An 18,459-nucleotide genomic window follows, 5' to 3' on the forward strand; every position below is an offset into this window, starting at 1 on the left:
GTTGGGGGGACTGGGAATTTGCTCACCTGCCCATGTAGGGTCATATTATGAGCTCTGTAGTTGGTTTAGCTCATTGGCTAGGGATCTGAATTAGGCAGAACTGCCAACTAAACTTCCTGGTCAGTCAGGGCTGCTGGCTGGGATCTCTGGGGCTACTGCAAACAGGAACTTGGTCCTCCAAGATCTGAATGCTGGTTGCTGTAAGTCCCACTCCCTTCCCTGTCTCTGTGTCATCTCCAGTGGTTGAGCTCTGTAGGTTCACACAGTGTTCCCCATGAGCTGAGACCCAAGTGGGCCTCCTGAGAAGTGTCTCAGAATACTTCAGAAGCGGCATGTTCACCTTGGGTTTTCTTTTTCCTGCTGGAAAAACTGTAGGCCCCGGGGGGCCCTCTTGGTGTAGCTGAGCTGGACTGGGAAGGAGGCAATGCAGTCTAGGTTAAACTGCTCATCTTACCATTCTATGGCAGTTCTTCCTGGCCTCCATTGTTGATGGTGGGGGTGCTTCAGCTTCACTTCTGAGCTCTGAGATTTACACAGTGGTGTTTTGTCTATGGATAGTTGCTAGCTGATCTTCTCGTGAGGGAGACTGAGGTTGGTAATAAACTATGTCACCATCTTGATGCAGTCTACTGGGAATTTTGAAAGGCAACTGTTGAAGGAGGTCATTGAGAGGATGTGACTCTGGATGGTCAGACAGAGAGCTGGACCCCAGATATTGGAAGATGCTCCAGTGTCCCTGTCCTGGGAGTGTGTGCTCTACTTGCCTTTCCTGAGCTAGAAGCTGCCCAAGGACACAACTTTGAGAGAGTGACATGGTGTTGAGGCCACCTGGACAGTATATGTGACTGAACCTAGTTAAGGCCTCTATCTAAACAAAAGATTTGGTAGGTGGTGGTAGAGATTTTGTATTATAACTGCCCAAGACAAACCATGTATGGAAGTTCCCTTGCTTATTTTTTTAATTTAAAATCAGTGAATTAACATATAATGTATTATTAGTTTCAGAGGTAGAGGTCAGTGATTCATCAGTGATTCATCTTATATAACACCCAGTGCTCATTACATCACATGCCCTCCTTAATGCCCATCACCCAGTTACTCCATCCTCCAATCCCCCTCCATCCAGCAACCGTGTTCATTTCCTATGATTAAGAGGTTTTTCTCCCTCTCTGACTTCGTCTTGTTTTATTTTTTCTTATCTTCCCCTATGATCCTCTGTTTTGTTTCTAAAATTCCACATATGAGTGAGATCATATGATAAATGTCTTTCTCTGATTGACTTATTTCACTTAGCATAATACCCTCTAGTTCCATCCATGTCCTTGCAAATAGCAAGATTTCATTTTTTTAATGGCTGTGTAATATTCCATTGTGTATATATACACCACATTTTCTTTATCCATTCATCTGTCAATGGACATATGGTCTCTTTTCATAGTCTAGCTATTGTGGACATTGCTTTGATATAAACATTGGGTTGCAAGTGCCCCTTCAGAACACTACATTTGTATCTTTGGGGTAGTGCATTTGCTGGGTCATAGGGTAGCTCTATTTTCAACTTTTTGAGGAAACTCCATACTGTTTTCCAGAGTGGCTATACCAGGTTGCGTACTCACCAATAGTGTAAAAGGGTTCCCCTTTCTCTGCATCCTCACCAACATCTGTCATTTCCTGACTTGTTAATTTTAGCCATTCTGACTGGTGTGAGGGCATCACACTGTGGTTTTGATCTGTATTTCCCTGACGGCAAGTGATGTGGAGCATTTTTTCATGTGTCTGTTGGCCATTTGGATGTCTTCTTTGGAGAAGTGTCTGTTCATGTCTTCTGCCCATTTCTTGACTGGATTCTTTGGTTTTTGGGTGTTGAGTTTGAGAAGTTCTTTATAGGCTTTGGATACTAGCCCTTTATCTGATATGTCATTTGTGAATATCTTTCCTGTTCCATAGGTTGCCTTTTAGTTTTGTTGATTGTTTCCTTTGCTGTGCAAAAGCTTTTTATCCAGGTGAAGACCCTGGGGTTCATTTTTGCGTTTATTTCCCTTGTCAGGAAGTAGCTTTTAAAGTATGTAAGTAGAGCTCTTTCAGGGAAAGACTGGGAAATGGGCATTTTTTGGGGGGTTAGCTGGTTAAAAAGTGTTTGTTTACTATAATCCTATGGGACCAGTGAATTAAAGCTCTGCTGCCCACCAAAGTCAGGTGACTGAGGGGGGCATACTTTGGGGAACAGCCACAAAACCTGTGGCACCAAGTGTGTGCATAAATTCCTGCCAGGGAGACACTGATGACTTGGAATGGGCCAGAGGGTGAAGGTGGAGATGGTGTCCACTGGCCTTCTTGGTTTCTGGGGAATATTGCTGTCAGCCCCTACTGTGCTAAATTAGAAGCTTGACCCTTAGGCATCAGACTTTAAAGTATGCAGATAAGCCTCTTTCAGGGACAGAATTAGAGGTAGGCATTTCTGTCTGCTTCCTCTGGCTGAGCCTTGGGGGAATAGTCACATTGTGTTCTCATGAGCCCATTAAGAACTCTTTCTTTGCTATAATTTTGGGGTCTCATGGATGCAAGCCTTGTAGGCTTTCACATCTCCTTACCATTGACAAAATGCATTTACCTTCGATTCCATCTCATGTAATTCTCTATATAACCCTGGGAAGTGGTAGGAAATGTAGTTTATCTCCATTTTAAAATGAGATTTACGTCTCTTCAATAAATGGTGCTGGGAAAATTGGACAGCTATATGCAAAAGAATGAAAATTGACCACTCTCTCACACCATACACAAAGATAAACTCCAAATGGATGAAAGACCTTGATGTGAGACAGAAATCCATCAAAATCCTAGAGAAGAACATAGGCCTCAACCTCTTCGGCATCGGCCACAGCAACTTCTTTCATGACACCTCTCCAAAGGCAAGGAAAACAAAAGTGAATATGAACTTTTGGGACTTCATCAAGATAAAAAGCTTCTGCACAGCGAAGGAAATAGTCGATGAAACAAAGAGGCAACCCATGGAGTGGCATAAGATATTTGCAAATGACACTACAGATAAAGGGCTCATTTCCAAGGTCTATAAAGAACTTCTCAAACTCAACACCCAAAAACCAAATAAGTCAAAAAATGGGCAGAAGACATGAACAGACGCTTCTCCAAAGAAGATACCCAAATGGCCAACAGACACATGAAAAAATGTTCAACATCATTAGCCATCAGGAAATTCAAATCAAAACCACATTGAGATACCCCCTTACACCAGTTAGAATGGAAAAATTAACAAGGCAGGAAACAACAAATGTTGGAGAGGATGTGGAGAAAGGGGAACCTTCTTACACTGTTGGTGGGAATGCAAGTTGGTGCAGCCACTTTGGAAAAGAGTGTGGAAGTTTCTTAAAAAGTTAAAAGTAGAGCTACCCTGTGACTCAGCTATTGCACTACTGGGTATTTACCTCAAAGATACAGATGTAGTGAGAAGAAGGGGCACATGCACCCCAATGTTCATAGCAGCAATGTCCACAATAGCCAAACTGTGGAAGGAGCTGAGATGCCTTTCAACAGATGAATGGATAAAGAAGATGTGGTACAAATGTACAATGGAATATTACTCAGCCATCAGAAAGAATGAGTACCCACCATTTGCACTGACATGGATGGAACTGGAGGGGATTATGCCAAGTGAAATAAGTCAATCAGAGAAAGACAATTATCATATGGTTTCACCCATATGTGGAACATAAAGAACATAGCATGGAGGACATTAGGAGAATGAAGGGAAAAATGAAGGGGGAATCTGAGGGGGAGACAAACCATGAGAGAGTATGGACTCTGGGAAACAGACTGAGGGTTTCGGGGGGGGGTTGTGGAAATGGGTTGGTCTGGTTATGGGTATTGAGGAGGGCACGTATTGTAACGAGCACTTGGGTGTTATATGCAAACAATAAATGTTATATGCAAACATGGACTACTACATCAAAAACTCATGAAGTACTATATGGTGACTAACATAACATAATAAAAACTAATAAAAAATAAAATAAAAAAATAAATAAAATGAGATTTAAAACAGACCAAAGGATAGCAAGATCAACATCAACATTTGTTTTTGGTATCATTCCTTTATGTTTTTTTTTTTTTTTTTGTTAGAAACATGCTACTTTTTATTTTTTTATTTTATTTTATTTTTTATTTTTTAAAGATTTTATTTATTTGACAGAGATAGAGACAGCCAGCGAGAGAGGGAACACAAGCAGGGGGAGTGGGAGAGGGAGAAGCAGGCTCATAGCAGAAGAGCCCGATGTGGGGCTCGATCCCAGATCGCCGGGATCACGCCCTGAGCTGAAGGCAGACGCTTAACCGCTGTGCCACCCAGGCGCCCCCATTCCTTTATGTTTTAATATCATTCCAATATTGTGATAATATTTCTTTATATTCCCTTATTAGAATACATATGCCTGACATTCCACATCAGTTAGAGCTACTGCTCACAGGTAACAGTACTATATGTTATGAAATGGACTGTGTTTGGGTGTCAGATTTCTCATCAGGGCAATGAGAATATCACTTTGCCTAAAGTCAAACTACTAGTAACTGGTGGAACAGGCCCTTCAAACTAGGTCTTTCGACTTCAAATCCAAGACTATGCTATATTACACTGTATCTCATGGGATAAGGTTTAAGGGATGATGGTTGACTTGTTCCCAGCAACCCTTGTGGAAACTGGTACAACTGAAGCTACACCAATCCCACTGAGCTTCACACCAGAATCTCTCTTTTTTCTGTCCAACAACCTCTCTATCCACAGTCTCTTCATGGCATTTTTCACTTCCATGTTTCTCAGGGTGTAGATCAGAGGGTTTAACATGGGTGTGATGATGGTATAGAACACAGCCACCATCTTGTCCTCAGTGAAAGTGGTGGAAGGTCTTAGGTAGATGAAGAGGCAGGGGACAAAAAACAAGATCACTACTATGACATGGGAAGCACATGTGGACAAGGCCTTGCGCCTCCCCTCTGATGAACGGGTCTTAAAGGAAAGCAAGATGACAATGTAGGAGCCCATAAGAATGACAAAGCTGCTCAGGGAAATCATGCCACTGTTGGCTATCACAATGAGCCCCACCACGTACGTGTCTGTGCAAGCCAGCTTCAGTAAGGGGTGGACATCACAGAAATAGTGGTCAATCAGGTTGGGGCCACAGAAAGGCAGTTGTACAGTGAGGATGGTCTGGATGAAGGAATGCACAAACCCTCCTAACCAACAGGTTACCACCATTACAGAGCAGACCTTCCGGTCCATAATGGTCATATAGCGTAGAGGCTTACAGATAGCCACATGCCTGTCATAGGCCATCACCGTGAGAATGAAGATCTCTGTGCAGCCAAACAGATGGGAGAAAAAGAGCTGCACCATACAACCAGCAAAAGAGATGCTCTTGACTTTGGCTTGGGAATCAACAATCAGCTTGGGGGCTGTAACAGAGGAATAGCAGATGTCCACAAAGGAAAGGAAGCTAAGGAAGAAGTACATTGGAGAGTTGAGATTTGGACTCCTTTGAATGGTCATTATAATGAGAAAATTTCCAGTCATGAGTATCATATAAAAGAATAAGAACAAAAAGAAGCATAGTTGCTGTACTTTCTCATTTTGGGAAAGACCCATGAAGATAAACTCGGTAACATTATTTTCCATGGAACCTCTGAAGTTCACAGGAGAGAAATACAGTGTGAGTTTATCTATAGAAAAAAAAAAAAAGGACAATTAGATTAGGGCACATGATACCATAACATTGTTATTTTATAAAAAAATACTCTCCAAATTTATCATTTAATGTATTGGTTTGGTTAAAGTCTGTTTCCTAAAATTACCAGATATGGGGGAGCAGGTGAAGAGAGAGAGAGAAAGAGAGAGAGAGAGAAAGAGAAAGGAAAAAAAGGTCTCTCAGGCTTTAAACAGATTTAGGAATGTAGTCTTGGCTCTCTTCTTAAGCGTCAATGTCCGAATCACCGTTGGTCCAGAATTTAAATTAAATCTCTCTGTTAAATCAAGGTTTCAAGTGGTAACCTTTAGTCTCTTTACTTGAGGATGCTTTTCATTCATTTCCAGTTCGTGTATGTAATCTACAAAAGTAAGCACACACACACACACACACACACACGTACACATTTGTGATCATAAGTATGTAAGTGTTAAAATGTGCATTTTGAGTCAAACCTAGGATGTAATTAGCCTTTTTATGAGACCCCTTGGCCTCCCAAATTCCTGACAGACTGACTGGCTTTGTCATATTTTAGATTATTCCAGGACTTCACACTTTGTCCCTTCTCACATGTCTAAAAGTTGGGAAACATGCGTAGAGTCTTCATGAAAAGGGGCTACCATCTGCAAGATGCTCAAGACTTCAGATCCTAGTTGACATTAGTTGTTATAAAATGTGGGAGAAAATTACTCTCGAGTAGGTTTAGATCTTTTAGATCTTAACAGTGACCAACTGTGTTCTGGGGCAAGTTACTTACACTGATGGAGACCCAGTTTCTCTGGCTATTGGTATAGCCTCTGCATGAAACGAGGGTTTCCTCTGCTTTGGCCTGTGTCATAGGCTTTGGGATGATCATTTCAACACAATGGGTCATCGTCATTGAATGTAGTTCCTTTGTTTCATTATCCATGTATTCCTTTGAACCAAAAGATGTGTCAAGGTGGGGGACAATGTGTATCTTTATCTTTGTATTGCCTGAATACAAAAACTACTTTCATTAGTTTGGCAAGTCATTTAAACCTCCATTTCTTCATCTTTCAAATGGAAACACTACTGATTACTACGGAGAATTATTTTAAGTACCAAACCTAGCATATAGTAAGCACCCAGTGAATTATGCCCTTTCATTTTCCAACTAGGTTACCTGTACTTGACACATTTTATAGTGAAAAGTTTCAAATGAATAGAAAATGGAGATAATAGTATAAGCTTTAATATATTGATCACTCAGATTAAAAAATGATCCATGTTTTACCATATTTGCATCATGCATCTCTATTTTTCATTTTTTTTCTGGCCATTTTTTAATGCCATTTCCAGTCATGATGCCATTTCAGACTTTACATGCTTCATTATTTGTATTTCTGAGGAATTTTCTTGTGTGCGCAAAAGGCATGATCACATCTAACAAAATTCCCAGGAGTTGCCGGATATCAACCCATTCCTGGTTTGCTGGAGCTATGTTTTGTTCCCATCTCTCCTTATAGTGCTTAGGTGAGTGCTTGCAGTGTCTGGGCCATGTGCTAGGGCAGTTCGCTGTGGCTACTGTGTACTTGAAATGTGGATAGTGGGACTAAGAAACTGAAGTTTCAACTTTATTTACATTATTTCAATTTATTGAAATAAAAAATTAAAGCAATGTAAAATATTTTGATATAACAAAATTGGATATATTGAGTTAAATAAAATATTATTAAAATTAATTCCACTTATTTGTTTGCTCTTTAATGTGGCTACAAAACATTTAAAATGACAGTGTGGCTTGTATAATGTTTCTATCACACGTGCTGTACTGGGGATTAGGCTGTGGTCTAAGTGCTTAATCATAGTGTTTCTTGTAATTATGTAGGGTATGTAGAATTATTCCCATTATTCATGTAAGGAACAAAACCCAGACAGGTAAACTAGCTTTTTCTATAGTCCTACGTAGCTAGTCATTGATGAAACACAGATTCAACCTTGATACATTCTCTTAGCCTATGCTACTTGATATCATCAATGTACAATTTCCATTGGTGTTTATTTCAAAAATATTGATAATAGCTTTGGGATCTTCTTTACTGTTTTACTATTTCTGGGCTATGAATTGCTACTTTAATTAACTCCAAACAAAACTCAATTAACAAGAAAGACACCAGTACTCTGGTAAGTTAGTAGAGTCCTGATGTCTGTGTTGTTGGAAGCCCCATTGGCCTTATCAGCAAACTAGTTTCTGCTACAGGATAGGCACAATCTCAGAAAATGGAGCAGACTGTGGCAAAGCATATTCAAACTTTCTCCTTCTAGAGTCTGGGACTCGGTAGGATCCTTTGTCCCCCTGTCCCTGCCCCATGTGGTCCTGGGCCTAGACAGGGATCATTCCACAAACTGGAACACATTAGTACCTTTTAACCTGTAGTAGGATAAGGACGGAGGCAAAATCTAATTGATGAAGGTTTAGGCTTCAACAAATGCTAAATTTCAATGCCTTGACTAAATGCTGACTCGCTGAAAAAATTTGTCCGTGGACATTTCTTGAAAGAGGTAGCTTTCTAAAAGTCTGCGGTAGAGGCTTTTCCAGACCCCTGTACGTGTCCTCTGTTTATTTCTATCATAGTATTTAAAACCCCTGTCTTTCAGACTGCTTGCATGTCTCCCCCAGTCGATTGTGTGTCACGTAAATTCAGAGACTCTTCCTCAAGACCTGACCCAGGGCCGGGCACGTATGTTAGGTATTCAGTAAATTTTGTAGGAAGGAGAGAGAGAGGGAGACAGGAAATGAGAGTTACTGGTTTATGAATCTTTCTAGATGGTGTGGCTTCAGACTACCTATTGTCTAGCATAGAATACCGGTTAAAAGCGCAAGCTCTTTTTTTTTAATAATTATTTTTTATTATATTATGTTAGTCACCATACAGTACATCCCTAGTTTTTGATGTAATGTTCCATGATTCATTATTTGCGTAAAACACCCAGTGCAGCATGCACTATGTGCCCTCCTTAATACCCATCACCGGCCTATCCCAGTCCCCCACCCCCCTCCCCTCTGAAGCCCTCAGTTTGTTTCCCAGAGTCCACAGTCTCTCAAAAGCTCAAACTCTTATCAGCTGGAGCTGGATTGTCAAACCCCAGGCACACCAGTGCCAGCCGTGTGGCTTTAACCAAGTAAGTTTAGCTATTTAATCGTTGTCCTCTTCTGCAAAATAGGGATAACTAGTTCCTGCCTCATTGAGTTGGTGTGAGAATTAAAATAGTGAATGCATATAAAGCTTAGCAGAGTTTCTGGTCCACAAGAAATACTTATGAAATGTTAGTTATTCTAATTTTTATCCTGCACATCATAAATGTGGGAAATGCAAAGTAAAGAAGAAAGGTGATAAAAGTGATTACACTTACCTGGAGGGTATGGAGCTCTTCCTTCCCATCATTTCCTACTTTTGGGTCCTGTGAATCCTCTACCCAGCTATGACCCCTCCAAACACCATCCCTATTCCGATAGTCTTAGATTTCTGTAGTCTGGGCATGTATTTTTTTTGGAAAATAGTCTGTCCCCCTATTTATTCCGTGGAAATGCTGCCTGGGTCATAAAACAAAGTTATTTGTCTTGGAGCCTGAAGCAAACCTAAGTTCACATTAAGGTCTTGGCAGGTTTCAGAGCATGATAGAAACTTGTGCCTTTGGGGATCATCCTGAAGGTTAACTTACTCTCTCCCTGAGATCCAGAGTTGTCTTCCAGCTTCGTGTAAATTCAGCCAAAGGCTTTTTCAAATCCAAAGGCTATGGCTTGGGAAGGAGAAAGAAAAGCCCCCTGATACCCAGAGGATACTGTGTTTTGCGTCACTGTCATAAGTAATGAGCTCCTGTGAGCCTTTGAGTTGCTTCCCCTATTGAAAGTTCTTGCCAGAGGTACGAGTAACTTTCCCCACTGCATTGGCCAAGTTGGGGACCACTTGGGAAAGGGCTTTTTAGAATGGATTCCTCTGTCTTTATGGCCAGTGGAAGTGCATCATCCTGGATTTCCTGTCTGATACCCACCCTTTAATCCAACAACGGTGGATCCCATTGATTAAGCACTTACCATGTGCCCTCCATTACTATAAGCAGTTGATATGCATTCCACAGTTTCTTTTATATTTAGGGCCTCAGTTGAATTGACATGAAGTAATCGTGACTGTTTTTTGAGGTTCACTATCACCATTGTTCTTTGCATGCCATACTTCAGTATTAATTAATTTAATGAATAAATAACTATAAACCAAAATGTAATCCAAGTGTTACACACTATGGGTAAATTACATCAACCTGTGTATGCTATTCCCTAGCCCAGCCCTTTGCCCATCCTTGAATGTCAGGAGGTTAAAAATATTGTTAATTTGTGTATTTTCATGTGCTTTTTTCTTTATTAAAAACATTTTTTTTAAATGTAAAGTTAATTAGCCTAGATATAGTACATCATTTGTTTTTGGTATAATGTTCAATGATTTATTTGTTGTGAATAACACCCAGTACTCTTTGCATCATGTGCTCTCCTTAATGCCCATCACCCAGTTATCCCATCCCCCTCACCCACCTCCCTTTCTGCAACCCTCAGTTTGTTTGCCAGAGTCAAGAGTCTCCTATGGTTTGCCCCCCTCTCTGATTTCTTCCCCTCTAGTTTTCCCTTCCTTCCCCTATTGTCCTCTGCACTATTTCTTATGTTCCACATATGAGTGAAGCCATATAATTGTCTATCTCTGACTTATTTTACTTAGCATCATATCCTCCAGTTCCATCCATGTTGATGTAAATGGTAGATATTGATCTTTTCTGATGGCTGAATAATATTCCGTTGTACCTATGAACCATATCTTCTTTATCCATTCATCTGTATCTCTGGGGTAAATATCCCGTAGCACAATTGCTGGGTCATAAGGTAGCTCTATTTTTAACTTCTTGAGGAACCTCCATACCATTTTCCAGAGTGGCTGTACCAGCTTGCATTCCCACCAACAGTATAAGAGGGTTCCCCTTTCTCCATGTCCTTGCAGGAATAAACATGAATCAGAAAGACAAGGTGTGTATGCCACACAAAATGTAAAGAGCATATGGGGAACGAACAAGTTTGGGGGTATGATATATATTTCAGAATGGCTGGAAAATAGGCTCCAGGGGAGTCCTGGCAAGTGAAGCTAGAAAGGTGAACAGGCTCCAGTGCTTATATGCCATACTAATACTATTGATCTTAATCTTGTAGACAGTGTGAAACTGTTGATAGATTTCAAGTTAATGCATAACTTGGCCAGATTTACATTTTAGAAGTGTGACAATAATAATAAAAATAGCTCACATTTATTGAGGGCTTGCTATGAACTGAGTACTACATGGGTTACTGCATTTAACAAAGTGATCACTTAAGCTTATTTCCAGAGTCGAGAGCTGAGGTGAATGAACTAGTGTGGAATGACCGGGGTGGCTTCCTAGACAGTGGACATTGTAGTGAGGGTAGGACTTGGATGGCCTTTATGCTAGACTCTGTTGCTGAATGGGGTTGTAGCCTGGGCTCTATAGTTAGGCGGTGCTATAGGCTGGGCTCTGAGGCTGCTCAGGGTTACTGTTCAGGTCCCTAGTTATGCAAGGCCAGAGGCTATACTCAATAACTGGATAGGACTTCTGGCTTGGCTCCCTGCCTGGGAAGGCCATAGGATGTGCTTATGGCTGCCAGGTGTCTGTGCCTATTCTTCCCAGAGGGTTGGGACTGGAGGCTATGCTCAGTAGTTGGGAAGGACTATGAATTTGCTCCTTTGCCCTGGTGATCCAGAGTATGTTCTCCACCACTGCTGGGTATCCATGGCCTTGCATCCAGAAGGGTCATTGGAGACTAGGCTGTGCAGTTGGGGGGACTGGGAATTTGCTCACCTGCCCATGTAGGGTCATATTATGAGCTCTGTAGTTGGTGTAGCTCATTGGCTAGGGATCTGAATTAGGCAGAACTGCCAACTAAACTTCCTGGTCAGTCAGGGCTGCTGGCTGGGATCTCTGGGGCTACTGCAAACAGGAACTTGGTCCTCCAAGATCTGAATGCTGGTTGCTGTAAGTCCCACTCCCTTCCCTGTCTCTGTGCCATCTCCAGTGGTTGAGCTCTGTAGGTTCACACAGTGTTCCCCATGAGCTGAGACCCAAGTGGGCCTCCTGAGAAGTGTCTCAGAATACTTCAGAAGCGGCATGTTCACCTTGGGTTTTCTTTTTCCTGCTGGAAAAACTGTAGGCCCCGGGGGGCCCTCTTGGTGTAGCTGAGCTGGACTGGGAAGGAGGCAATGCAGTCTAGGTTAAACTGCTCATCTTACCATTCTATGGCAGTTCTTCCTGGCCTCCATTGTTGATGGTGGGGGTGCTTCAGCTTCACTTCTGAGCTCTGAGATTTACACAGTGGTGTTTTGTCTATGGATAGTTGCTAGCTGATCTTCTCGTGAGGGAGACTGAGGTTGGTAATAAACTATGTCACCATCTTGATGCAGTCTACTGGGAATTTTGAAAGGCAACTGTTGAAGGAGGTCATTGAGAGGATGTGACTCTGGATGGTCAGACAGAGAGCTGGACCCCAGATATTGGAAGATGCTCCAGTGTCCCTGTCCTGGGAGTGTGTGCTCTACTTGCCTTTCCTGAGCTAGAAGCTGCCCAAGGACACAACTTTGAGAGAGTGACATGGTGTTGAGGCCACCTGGACAGTATATGTGACTGAACCTAGTTAAGGCCTCTATCTAAACAAAAGATTTGGTAGGTGGTGGTAGAGATTTTGTATTATAACTGCCCAAGACAAACCATGTATGGAAGTTCCCTTGCTTATTTTTTTAATTTAAAATCAGTGAATTAACATATAATGTATTATTAGTTTCAGAGGTAGAGGTCAGTGATTCATCAGTGATTCATCTTATATAACACCCAGTGCTCATTACATCACATGCCCTCCTTAATGCCCATCACCCAGTTACTCCATCCTCCAATCCCCCTCCATCCAGCAACCGTGTTCATTTCCTATGATTAAGAGGTTTTTCTCCCTCTCTGACTTCGTCTTGTTTTATTTTTTCTTATCTTCCCCTATGATCCTCTGTTTTGTTTCTAAAATTCCACATATGAGTGAGATCATATGATAAATGTCTTTCTCTGATTGACTTATTTCACTTAGCATAATACCCTCTAGTTCCATCCATGTCCTTGCAAATAGCAAGATTTCATTTTTTAATGGCTGTGTAATATTCCATTGTGTATATATACACCACATTTTCTTTATCCATTCATCTGTCAATGGACATATGGTCTCTTTTCATAGTCTAGCTATTGTGGACATTGATTTGATATAAACATTGGGTTGCAAGTGCCCCTTCAGAACACTACATTTGTATCTTTGGGGTAGTGCATTTGCTGGGTCATAGGGTAGCTCTATTTTCAACTTTTTGAGGAAACTCCATACTGTTTTCCAGAGTGGCTATACCAGGTTGTGTACTCACCAATAGTGTAAAAGGGTTCCCCTTTCTCTGCATCCTCACCAACATCTGTCATTTCCTGACTTGTTAATTTTAGCCATTCTGACTGGTGTGAGGGCATCACACTGTGGTTTTGATCTGTATTTCCCTGACGGCAAGTGATGTGGAGCATTTTTTCATGTGTCTGTTGGCCATTTGGATGTCTTCTTTGGAGAAGTGTCTGTTCATGTCTTCTGCCCATTTCTTGACTGGATTCTTTGGTTTTTGGGTGTTGAGTTTGAGAAGTTCTTTATAGGCTTTGGATACTAGCCCTTTATCTGATATGTCATTTGTGAATATCTTTCCTGTTCCATAGGTTGCCTTTTAGTTTTGTTGATTGTTTCCTTTGCTGTGCAAAAGCTTTTTATCCAGGTGAAGACCCTGGGGTTCATTTTTGCGTTTATTTCCCTTGTCAGGAAGTAGCTTTTAAAGTATGTAAGTAGAGCTCTTTCAGGGAAAGACTGGGAAATGGGCATTTTTTGGGGGGTTAGCTGGTTAAAAAGTGTTTGTTTACTATAATCCTATGGGACCAGTGAATTAAAGCTCTGCTGCCCACCAAAGTCAGGTGACTGAGGGGGGCATACTTTGGGGAACAGCCACAAAACCTGTGGCACCAAGTGTGTGCATAAATTCCTGCCAGGGAGACACTGATGACTTGGAATGGGCCAGAGGGTGAAGGTGGAGATGGTGTCCACTGGCCTTCTTGGTTTCTGGGGAATATTGCTGTCAGCCCCTACTGTGCTAAATTAGAAGCTTGACCCTTAGGCATCAGACTTTAAAGTATGCAGATAAGCCTCTTTCAGGGACAGAATTAGAGGTAGGCATTTCTGTCTGCTTCCTCTGGCTGAGCCTTGGGGGAATAGTCACATTGTGTTCTCATGAGCCCATTAAGAACTCTTTCTTTGCTATAATTTTGGGGTCTCATGGATGCAAGCCTTGTAGGCTTTCACATCTCCTTACCATTGACAAAATGCATTTACCTTCGATTCCATCTCATGTAATTCTCTATATAACCCTGGGAAGTGGTAGGAAATGTAGTTTATCTCCATTTTAAAATGAGATTTACGTCTCTTCAATAAATGGTGCTGGGAAAATTGGACAGCTATATGCAAAAGAATGAAAATTGACCACTCTCTCACACCATACACAAAGATAAACTCCAAATGGATGAAAGACCTTGATGTGAGACAGAAATCCATCAAAATCCTAGAGAAGAACATAGGCCTCAACCTCTTCGGCATCGGCCACAGCAACTTCTTTCATGACACCTCTCCAAAGGCAAGGAAAACAAAAGTGAATATGAACTTTTGGGACTTCATCAAGATAAAAAGCTTCTGCACAGCAAAGGAAATAGTCGATGAAACAAAGAGGCAACCCATGGAGTGGCATAAGATATTTGCAAATGACACTACAGATAAAGGGCTCATTTCCAAGGTCTGTAAAGAACTTCTCGGGGCGCCTGGGTGGCACAGCGGTTAAGCGTCTGCCTTAGGCTCAGGGCGTGATCCCGGTGTTACGGGATCGAGCCCCACATCAGGCTCTTCCGCTATGAGCCTGCTTCTTCCTCTCCCACTCCCCCTGCTTGTGTTCCCTCTCTCGCTGGCTGTCTCTCTCTGTTGAACAAATAAATAAAATCTTTAAAAAAAAAAAAAAAAAAAAAGAACTTCTCAAACTCAACACCCAAAAACCAAATAAGTCAAAAAATGGGCAGAAGACATGAACAGACGCTTCTCCAAAGAAGATACCCAAATGGCCAACAGACACATGAAAAAATGTTCAACATCATTAGCCATCAGGAAATTCAAATCAAAACCACATTGAGATACCCCTTACACCAGTTAGAATAGCAAAAATTAACAAGGCAGGAAACAACAAATGTTGGAGAGGATGTGGAGAAAGGGGAACCTTCTTACACTGTTGGTGGGAATGCAAGTTGGTGCAGCCACTTTGGAAAAGAGTGTGGAAGTTTCTTAAAAAGTTAAAAGTAGAGCTACCCTGTGACTCAGCTATTGCACTACTGGGTATTTACCTCAAAGATACAGATGTAGTGAGAAGAAGGGGCACATGCACCCCAATGTTCATAGCAGCAATGTCCACAATAGCCAAACTGTGGAAGGAGCTGAGATGCCTTTCAACAGATGAATGGATAAAGAAGATGTGGTACAAATGTACAATGGAATATTACTCAGCCATCAGAAAGAATGAGTACCCACCATTTGCACTGACATGGATGGAACTGGAGGGGATTATGCCAAGTGAAATAAGTCAATCAGAGAAAGACAATTATCATATGGTTTCACCCATATGTGGAACATAAAGAACATAGCATGGAGGACATTAGGAGAATGAAGGGAAAAATGAAGGGGGAATCTGAGGGGGAGACAAACCATGAGAGAGTATGGACTCTGGGAAACAGACTGAGGGTTTCGGGGGGGGGTTGTGGAAATGGGTTGGTCTGGTTATGGGTATTGAGGAGGGCACGTATTGTAACGAGCACTTGGGTGTTATATGCAAACAATAAATGTTATATGCAAACATGGACTACTACATCAAAAACTCGTGAAGTACTATATGGTGACTAACATAACATAATAAAAACTAATAAAAAATAAAATAAAAAAATAAATAAAATGAGATTTAAAACAGACCAAAGGATAGCAAGATCAACATCAACATTTGTTTTTGGTATCATTCCTTTATGTTTTTTTTTTTTTTTTTTTAGAAACATGCTACTTTTTATTTTTTTATTTTATTTTATTTTTTATTTTTTAAAGATTTTATTTATTTGACAGAGATAGAGACAGCCAGCGAGAGAGGGAACACAAGCAGGGGGAGTGGGAGAGGGAGAAGCAGGCTCATAGCAGAAGAGCCCGATGTGGGGCTTGATCCCAGATTGCCGGGATTACGCCCTGAGCTGAAGGCAGACGCTTAACCGCTGTGCCACCCAGGCGCCCCCATTCCTTTATGTTTTAATATCATTCCAATATTGTGATAATATTTCTTTATATTCCCTTATTAGAATACATATGCCTGACATTCCACATCAGTTAGAGCTACTGCTCACAGGTAACAGTACTATATGTTATGAAATGGACTGTGTTTGGGTGTCAGATTTCTCATCAGGGCAATGAGAATATCACTTTGCCTAAAGTCAAACTACTAGTAACTGGTGGAACAGGCCCTTCAAACTAGGTCTTTCGACTTCAAATCCAAGACTATGCTATATTACACTGTATCTCATGGGATAAGGTTTAAGGGATGATGGTTGACTTGTTCCCAGCAACCCTTGTGGAAACTGGTACAACTGAAGCTACACCAATCCCACTGAGCTTCACACCAGAATCTCTCTTTTTTCTGTCCAACAACCTCTCTATCCACAGTCTCTTCATGGCATTTTTCACTTCCATGTTTCTCAGGGTGTAGATCAGAGGGTTTAACATGGGTGTGATGATGGTATAGAACACAGCCACCATCTTGTCCTCAGTGAAAGTGGTGGAAGGTCTTAGGTAGATGAAGAGGCAGGGGACAAAAAACAAGATCACTACTATGACATGGGAAGCACATGTGGACAAGGCCTTGCGCCTCCCCTCTGATGAACGGGTCTTAAAGGAAAGCAAGATGACAATGTAGGAGCCCACAAGAATGACAAAGCAGCTCAGGGAAATCATGCCACTGTTGGCTATCACAATGAGCCCCACCACGTACGTGTCTGTGCAAGCCAGCTTCAGTAAGGGGTGGACATCACAGAAATAGTGGTCAATCAGGTTGGGGCCACAGAAAGGCAGTTGTACAGTGAGGATGGTCTGGATGAAGGAATGCACAAACCCTCCTAACCAACAGGTTACCACCATTACAGAGCAGACCTTCCGGTCCATAATGGTCATATAGCGTAGAGGCTTACAGATAGCCACATGCCTGTCATAGGCCATCACCGTGAGAATGAAGATCTCTGTGCAGCCAAACAGATGGGAGAAAAAGAGCTGCACCATACAACCAGCAAAAGAGATGCTCTTGACTTTGGCTTGGGAATCAACAATCAGCTTGGGGGCTGTAACAGAGGAATAGCAGATGTCCACAAAGGAAAGGAAGCTAAGGAAGAAGTACATTGGAGAGTTGAGATTTGGACTCCTTTGAATGGTCATTATAATGAGAAAATTTCCAGTCATGAGTATCATATAAAAGAATAAGAACAAAAAGAAGCATAGTTGCTGTACTTTCTCATTTTGGAAAAGACCCATGAAGATAAACTCGGTAACATTATTTTCCATGGAACCTCTGAAGTTCACAGGAGAGAAATACAGTGTGAGTTTATCTATAGGAAAAAAAAAAAGGACAATTAGATTAGGGCACATGATACCATAACATTGTTATTTTATAAAAAAATACTCTCCAAATTTATCATTTAATGTATTGGTTTGGGTAAAGTCTGTTTCCTAAAATTACCAGATATGGGGGAGCAGGTGAAGAGAGAGAGAGAAAGAGAGAGAGAGAGAAAGAGAAAGGAAAAAAAGGTCTCTCAGGCTTTAAACAGATTTAGGAATGTAGTCTTGGCTCTCTTCTTAAGCGTCAATGTCCGAATCACCGTTGGTCCAGAATTTAAATTAAATCTCTCTGTTAAATCAAGGTTTCAAGTGGTAACCTTTAGTCTCTTTACTTGAGGATGCTTTTCATCCATTTGCCAGTTCGTGTATGTAATCTACAAAAGTAAGCACACACACACACACACACACGTACACATTTGTGATCATAAGTATGTAAGTCTTAAAATGTGCACTTTGAGTCAAACCTAGGATGTAATTAGCCTTTTTATGAGACCCCTTGGCCTCCCAAATTCCTGACAGACTGACTGGCTTTGTCATATTTTAGATTATTCCAGGACTTCACACTTTGTCCCTTCTCACATGTCTAAAGGTTGGGAAACATGCGTAGAGTCTTCATGAAAAGGGGCTACCATCTGCAAGATGCTCAAGACTTCAGATCCTAGTTGACATTAGTTGTTATAAAATGTGGGAGAAAATTACTCTCGAGTAGGTTTAGATCTTTTAGATCTTAACAGTGACCAACTGTGTTCTGGGGCAAGTTACTTACATTGATGGAGACCCAGTTTCTCTGGCTATTGGTATAGCCTCTGCATGAAACGAGGGTTTCCTCTGCTTTGGCCTGTGTCATAGGCTTTGGGATGATATTTTTCAGCACAATGGGTCATCGTCATTGAATGTAGTTCCTTTGTT

General features: G+C 41.4%; 2 protein-coding genes across 2 annotated transcripts; both read right to left on the minus strand.

Annotated features, from left to right (window-relative positions):
• Positions 1 to 4,666: 4,666 nt before the first annotated feature.
• On the minus strand, positions 4,667 to 5,683 carry LOC130544656 (olfactory receptor 4S2-like). Its single transcript, XM_057317375.1, has one exon. The coding sequence runs from the start codon at positions 5,681 to 5,683 to the stop codon at positions 4,667 to 4,669; it is 1,017 nt and encodes a 338-aa protein (XP_057173358.1).
• Positions 5,684 to 16,479: 10,796 nt separating this feature from the next.
• On the minus strand, positions 16,480 to 17,496 carry LOC113264943 (olfactory receptor 4S2-like). Its single transcript, XM_026511894.3, has one exon. The coding sequence runs from the start codon at positions 17,494 to 17,496 to the stop codon at positions 16,480 to 16,482; it is 1,017 nt and encodes a 338-aa protein (XP_026367679.2).
• Between the last annotated feature and the right edge of the window lie 963 nt (positions 17,497 to 18,459).

The sequence above is a fragment of the Ursus arctos genome, unplaced genomic scaffold (genome assembly GCF_023065955.2).
Source record: "Ursus arctos isolate Adak ecotype North America unplaced genomic scaffold, UrsArc2.0 scaffold_23, whole genome shotgun sequence".
Taxonomy (NCBI): domain Eukaryota; kingdom Metazoa; phylum Chordata; class Mammalia; order Carnivora; family Ursidae; genus Ursus; species Ursus arctos.